The sequence below is a fragment of the Aptenodytes forsteri genome, unplaced genomic scaffold, assembly GCF_000699145.1.
Source record: "Aptenodytes forsteri isolate BGI_AS27 unplaced genomic scaffold, ASM69914v1 Scaffold229, whole genome shotgun sequence".
In the NCBI taxonomy this organism is placed as follows: domain Eukaryota; kingdom Metazoa; phylum Chordata; class Aves; order Sphenisciformes; family Spheniscidae; genus Aptenodytes; species Aptenodytes forsteri.
The window spans coordinates 1,684,767-1,692,109 of record NW_008795863.1 but is presented as its reverse complement, the minus strand read 5'-3'; the positions used below and the strand labels follow the sequence as shown (position 1 = coordinate 1,692,109).

The following is a 7,343-nucleotide window of genomic DNA, read 5'->3' as shown; positions in this document are numbered from 1 at the left end:
CCTTCCTTCTTCTTCCCCCAGCTTTATATGCTGAGCATGACGTCACATGGTGTGGAATATCCCTTTGGTCATTTGGGGTCAGCTGTCCCAGCCGTGTCCCCTCCCAGCTTCTTGTGCACCCCCAGCCTACTCGCTGGTGGGGTGGTGTGAGAAGCAGAAAAGGCCTTGACTCTGTGTAAGCACTGCTCAGCAGCAACTAAAACATCCCTGTGTTATCAATATTATTCTCAGCACAAATCCAAAACATAGCCCCATACTAGCTATTATGAAGAAAATTAACTCTACCCCAGCCAAAACCAGCACAGCATGAGAAAGAAAATACTTCGACCTGAGAATGTGGTTGGGGAAGTTGTTGTAGAGGGGAGCTGGTGGCTGAAACCTCAGCTGCTTAATTACTGTTTATGGTGGGAATTGGGCAAGTGACAGTTTTGGCCAGAATATACCTGGGTTTAGAGTGACTGTTACTTCACTGAGATTACAGACACCAGGTTTCATTGCGAACTGTTTTGGCTCTGGTGTGTAATCGGGATCCTGGCTGGCAGGTCAGCTTCATCAGACCTGCCGACTGTGCCGACGTGGCCTTGTCACAGGTTGGGAGGTGAAGGGTACCCGCTCAGCACACAAGTGCTGAAATGTCTCTTGTCACCTCTGCATGTGCCATGTGCTTGTAGCTGCAACGGGCTTGCTGCGTCCTTATGGCCTGTGAGGCTGGGTGCTGTGGCTGGTGTCTTGGCACTTGCAAAATGGACCAAGCTTGACTTGCTTGGGTGCAGAACTGCTGTTTGCTCTAGTTTTGGAAAGCAAGGGGTGGGACGTAACTTGTTTATCACCTTTCTCTAGGTGGAGACAGCCAGTCCTTAGAAGCTGACTGCTCCTAAAAATCATGGTATTTGAGGTAGGATGGTGATGTGATCTATTAATTTTTCTCTTTTGTTGTGTTTTTCTACATTCCAGGAAGGGTGCTTGTGGCCTTCAGAAAGCTCGGTTTCGCGCCAGGGTGCTTCAGAGGTACAGACAGATTTCTTACTATCTTCGCCAATGTGCTTTCCTCTTTCTTGTTATGTATATTTGGGTCCTCTCAAAAACACGCATCTATTTAGTAAATAAAGCTTTTTCAGTGTAGACAAAGAGCCAGGTTCATGTGGACATCTGAGCCTGCCTTAACTCCCGTTCCATAAATGCTTAAGACTTTTTAATTAAAAAAAAGAAATTCTACCTACCTGACACCTCATCTCCATCCGCAGCTCCCTGTATCATAGTAGGCATTCACAGGTAAGTGGAGGAGGTGTCTCTCATGCAGTGGCTCGGTAATTTGAGTATTCAGTGGAATCTGCGAGACCAGTTGCTCTTCTCCCAGTGTTTTTCCTGGATTTATAACACATATCCTATCACCAGTGTCTCCTGCCTTCCGACTAGCACAGATCCCTGGTCTGAGTGATAATTTGTGGGTGTGTTGCTCCAAGTGGCCCAGGTTACCTGTGTCAAACAGAATCTTCCTGGTGGCTAACCTTGCATCTATGAAGGTCGGGGGCTAAAGACCCTGCATGGACCCAAAAATGGAAGAGCAGTTTGATAGATCTAGATCTAAGAAGCTGGTATGTCTCTCTAGATCTGGGATAGACCAAGTGAGGAGCAATAGCTTCTCACAGAGTGTCTTGAACTCTTCCTCTTGTAAAGCCTGACCTTCTCCAGGGCTTAATATGCCGGGGACATTTTTTCCACTTTCAGTGCAGAAGCCTCCCCAGAGGCTGAGTTCTGGCTGAGAACTGAGGGGGAGGAGGACACCTGATACACTCTGGTAGTGAAGGCGTGAGATATGCCAGGCCTTTATAAAATGTACTAAAATGACCATCTGAATTCTTTGGTGATGCAGGCTATTACATTAACTCTGAGTAGGAGGGGGAGGCTCAGGCTGCAGCTGAAATTCAGTATTGGGATGTTTTTGTAGAACTAGTTAATTGTCAAGACTAGAGAAAAAGTGTTTCCTACGTACAGAAACAGAATTGTTTTCTCTCGGCTCTGCGTGTTTTAATGTCAGAAGGAGCTGTGTGTGAGGTCTTGGTCTTCCTTCGTGAAGCTGTTCTCAAGTATCTTGTGTTAGATCCTTCCTGCAACTCCTGCCTCTTCTTTTCACATGCACGTGTGTGGGAGCACAAGTGCAAAATATCTGCTGGGTTTAATCTTTTAGGATAGGTGGCAAAGAGAAGTATTTTCTGTTTTATCGGTCCTTCGTAAATACGGAGCACCCACAGTGCTTTGCTCAGACATGGAGTCACGTGTGTCTCTCTTCCCATTTCAGATCATGTATGCTCCAAGGTCCAGGGACAGGTTTACCGCCCCATCTTTTATGCAGCGGGACCGTTTCAGTCGCTTCCAGCCCACTTACCCTTACATGCAGCATGAGATTGACCTTCCTCCGACCATCTCCCTCTCTGACGGGGAAGAGCCACCACCGTACCAAGGCCCGTGCACCCTGCAGCTCCGGGACCCAGAGCAGCAGATGGAGCTCAACCGGGAATCTGTCAGGGCACCACCCAACCGAACCATTTTCGATAGCGACTTGATAGACATCTCGATGTACAATGGGGGCCCCTGCCCACCAAGCAGCAATTCGGGCATAAGTGCAACCAACTATAGCAGTAATGGAAGGATGGAAGGACCACCCCCGACGTACAGCGAGGTCATGGGTCATTACCCAGGCTCCTCTTTTTTCCATCACCAGCACAGCAACGCGCCTCCTTCCTCGCAGAGGGGGAGCAGACTTCAGTTTCAGCAGAACAATTCGGAGAGCACAATAGTCCCCAGCAAAGGCCAAGACCGGAAACCAGGAAACCTGGTCTAAGTTACTCGCCCAGGTGCATTTGAACTGAAGACAAGAGATTCAAACAGAGCGGTGGAGGAAGACCCCCATGCTCCGGTGCACAATGTTGTTACGTTTCACGTGGTACAACTTAGTAAAACCAAACGTGCAAACCAGTTCTTTGTTTCTGATTCCTTTCAGGGGAATTGCATGCAAAGCAGATTGAAAGAAACACAAACTTCCATTCAGTTTGTCTACGAGCAGTGTTTCAGGGGAGAGGGGGGGATATATTATTTTTTTTTTAATAAACTATTTCAATTATTTAATTCTAAAAGTTAACTTAGCACAGAAATGAGGCTTGTACAGCCTGTTTCATACTCACTGAATGGCAGAAGGAAGAAGGCGGTTTTGCTAGATAAATGGGGGAAGAATTGGCCAGTTTGCTTTTTTTTTTTCCTCCCAGAGTGTGGATTTTTTTTTAATATGAAACAAAATTCCTGTTTTGTGTGCCAAGGTATAAAGTTGAGAACTTAGATGAATGCAAGGAATTTAATTTGTGTTGTGATAAATGTGTTTTAAAAAGTTGCACTATCTTAATGTTTTAAAAAAATATATATGAGGGAACTGTTTTATGTGAAGTTCTTCTATATGTTGTCTTCTCACCTGTGGAATAATGATAGAGCCCCAGAAGTAATCTGGAGGAGTTTGCCCCCCTCCCCCCGGGTTTGCTAGAAAAAGGGGACAGGACTTAGCCTAACATCTCTTGAATTTTACAAATCAACAAATACAGGGACACTTAACTTGTCTTTGCAATAATTTGCATTCAAATAACAGTGCATCAGTGAAGTGTCTTGGAGACTTTTGGATGGAAGAAGGCAAATATGAAATCCCAGCATTTTCCATCACTTAGGGTTTAGCTATTTTGCAGCGTAGACTATTTGTTTCGTAAATGACAAAACAAAATCCCAGATGTGTTAATTTGTATTGATTCTAAGTGCTGCCATTCTTTTCCTTTTCATAATGCAGTATCACCAGTACTTATGGTTTTAGAGATTTTTGTCCTCACTGTAGGCTGAAATGTGTTTAGTCACATATCATGACATTATGCAATAAATTGTTTAAAAATGCAAGGTGGGTTTTCTCCCCTGCAGTGCTGTTAAAATACGTGAGACTGTTGTGCTTTTCGCTCTCCGTTTCATCCTTTAGATACTGAAGTTCAGTCCTGGAGATCCATCCTGTTGAAGTGAAGGGGCCTTTGTGTAGCTGTAACCCCCCCCGCGCAGTTTCCGCAGCAGTACCGAGAGCGCTTGTGGCAGTGGTGCTGGCTTCTGTGGCGTCTCTGGCAGTGACGTGGGAGCACCGGCTATTCTCACTGCAAACTGTTTTGCTCTGGGCCCTGTTGCGGAAACCCTCCTCCGTGCATGTCATCCGGTTGACGCCAGCAGAACTATGCTCATGGGTAAAGATGACTTGCATATTAACTAAGTGTCTGTAAGCCCTAGTTTTGCCATGCTGGTCTTAAGAGTAGTTGGAAAATGTCACCTGCCTGTAAAACGGCATGTGGGGTATTTCTTCCCTGGCTGTTTCTGTGTGGAAGCGCACGCAGCGCTGGAAGGCAGTTGACAAACGGTGATAGTGGCATCACAAGCACATGAAAAAGCACAACTTGCACTTAAAATGCATTTCGGAAATGGACTTAAAATAAGAACCTTTAGAGTCTTAGCTTGAATAGTTTCTAATATATATATGTGTATGTGTGGGTGTCATAGACCTTTTGACTTTAAGATCTTTCACTTTTTTCTATTTTCTTAAGCCTTGTGCTTGGTTACGGGCAGCAGCCACTGAGTGCCCTGAGCGCGCTGTGGAGGAGTACCGTGCCCTAGTGCCTGGTCCCGTGGCTGGAGGCTGGATTTCTGCAGGACTTCTGTACACCGGGGGCTCTGATAACTGAAGTGCATCTTTGATCTATGCAGAGTTTTAATGCCAAAACAGTATGCGTGTCTGTGTGTGTGTTTTATGGGCCTCAGCGTAGGTTATTTTCTTCATAAGGTAATTTGGTTTTATTCTAGTTTAGAACATGTTTGTGTAACTGTTAGTCTGAATATGCAGCCTCATCTGTCTCTGGAATTGTTTTCTGGTCTGAGTCACGCTGGTAATGCAGAGTAAAGCTGCCTTTTAATTTACGTGTTACTTGAAGGGAGAGATAGAGATTGTATGATGGGATTCGCTTATTTTTTTTTCCACTCAGACTCACAGGACAGGTGTTTAGGAGATGACTAGGTGGCTGTCAGTCAGCTAGGCTCTTTGTCATGTCTGGTTCCTGGGAATAAAAGCTGTGAAATTAGATTTTTGCAAACAACCTATGAACATAATTCTTTGTTGTTTAGGAGATGACTGTGTGGCTGTCAGTCAGCTAGGCTCTTTGTCATGTCTGGTTCCTGGGAATAAAAGCTGTGAAAAGATTTTTGCATAATTCTTTGTTAAAAAAAAAAAAACCCACAACCAAACAGAAGACAAAACCAGAAAATGTTGGGTTTGGTCTTCAGTGACTTTTGTTGTCCTTCAGACATGAGCTTTTAAGTCAGAGAACGTGTGTGCCCACACAGATGCTGTGCTGTTGCCTAAATGAGGATTATTTGGCCGAGAAGCCTTTAGGCGAGACCAGCTGGAACTCATTTGTCATGGCAGAGCACACTGGACTGGGCCCTGGGCTTGGACCGGTTGAGTACCAACTTTTCCCCATGCACAGATCTCAGCGAAGTGAGCCTTGAAGTTGCCTTCAAAGTCACCTCTTGGGAACATGCTTTCTTTGAAGACAGCCCTTTGCCATCTTTTGCCATCTCTGCATACCGGTGGGTTTATGCATTTCCCATTAACATTGTCCAGTGCGATGCATGCACTGTTGTCTCTTAATTTTTCTCGACTGAGGAAATTTTTCTTTGCGTGGAAAATGTAACCTGTTTCAGTTCTGTAGAAAAGATTTGTTTAAAAAGAACTTAGTATTTGCTTACCTGATGGTTGCATTTCCTCTTGCATCTTCGCCTTCTCATCGTATTTTGCTGTCCAAAGCTAATGTGCAGCCAGTATACCTGTCAGCTCTGACAGTGTAGTCACCTGTCGCTTGCTATAGGTGAGCTTGCAAACTGCTACTTTTGTTTTGGGGCCTCTTATAGGAGTAAATATGGTATTTTCTGATGAATATTAGTGATCTCTGATGGGGGTGCCATCAATAGTATAACGTTGCAACAGTGTGTGTTTTCTCTTTCTATTTTTTCTTTTGTTGCAGTGACAGAGAATATGCCCATGCTAACAGAACAGAATGGTAAAAGAAGGAATATCAGATAGCACTGTCAACCTTCACAGGCTTAGAAATTGGCCATCTCTGAAGAGAGGTAATTCTATGAAGCGTTTATGGAAAACTCCCTTTGAAAATAACCAGAATTAATAAACTGTATTCTACAGCCACTCAAATGAAGCTTTGTAAATTACAAAAGGGGGATTTCTGCAAACTTTGTAGAGTTAATCATGCAGATTATACCTCCATACTGGTGTTTTGGTTTATGTGTATCATGCACAAAACCCACATAATATGTATGTGGAGTTTTCTATGTGATGGATCATATTAGCCTGAATTCTGGTTGCATCTCCTGACCTTTGCCCAGTAACCCATCTTCCCAAAATTCAGTCCAGTGATGTCCCCACTCCAGAAAGTTTCAAGTTAAAAGGTTTTGTTTTTTTTTAAATGTACCTTTAAGAAACAAAGCATTATGACCTCTATCCTACTGCAAAGGTTAATTTTTCCCTTATGCGGCTTGGCATGGCTCCCTTCTTGGTGCTAAATATGCCCCATCTTTGGTATTTTCCTATGGTCTTGCAGGGCTAGAAAAGGCAGGGGTGTTAGCAACAGAAAAGAGGTTTCTCTCCCAGTTTCCCGATGGAGCACTCGGCACTTAGCTCTAATTTTGGGTGTACCTTTGTTGGGTTGTGGTTGGGTTCATCTCAGTGCTGTACAAGCAGGCTCTGTGTATGTGACGCTGCTTAAAAGATGTGCGTGAGGAATATGAAGACTAGTACCTAGTCAACGGAGCGGTGTTCAGGTCCCTTTCCTGTAGCGTGTGGCACGTGCAGAATTCACAGTACTTTGTGTAATAGGTTGTTTTCGTCAGGGAGGACCTACTTAAGCTACTCCTAGTTTTGTCACTGATGAACTCTGCACTTAACCCAGTCTCAGTCTGATGTGACTTTATTACAGCATGCTTTTTCCTTGTAAGTATGAAAAATCAGATGCATGCCCCACGTACAAGTTCTTGATAGCAGGTGAGGAAGGTATTTACGTTCCTGCAGTCATGGAAGCTGCAGGAACCATGGGTCAAGCTGTGCTTCATTTGGCTTTTTATTATTGCTTGCCCATTTCTCCCACCAATTTGTCCCAGCTGGAAGCTGCTTCTGTTATCTCAAATCTCTGAATTTTTGTGTTGCAGAAATAGGAAAGAAAAAAAAAAGGTGTCTCCGAGATTCTACCCCCCCCCCCCCCACCGCCCCC

General features: G+C 44.4%; 1 protein-coding gene across 1 annotated transcript in view; it reads left to right on the top strand.

Moving 5' to 3' along the window:
* The window catches only part of LDLRAD4 (low density lipoprotein receptor class A domain containing 4), an 18,939-nt gene extending 13,758 nt beyond the window's left edge, over positions 1 to 5,181 (top strand). The window contains exons 3-4 of the mRNA XM_009284086.2: positions 955 to 1,008; positions 2,300 to 5,181. Of these exons, the coding sequence (XP_009282361.1) occupies positions 955 to 1,008; positions 2,300 to 2,842 (597 nt within the window). The 3' untranslated portion in view covers positions 2,843 to 5,181. The remainder of the gene's footprint in view (positions 1 to 954; positions 1,009 to 2,299) is intronic.
* Positions 5,182 to 7,343: the final 2,162 nt, after the last annotated feature.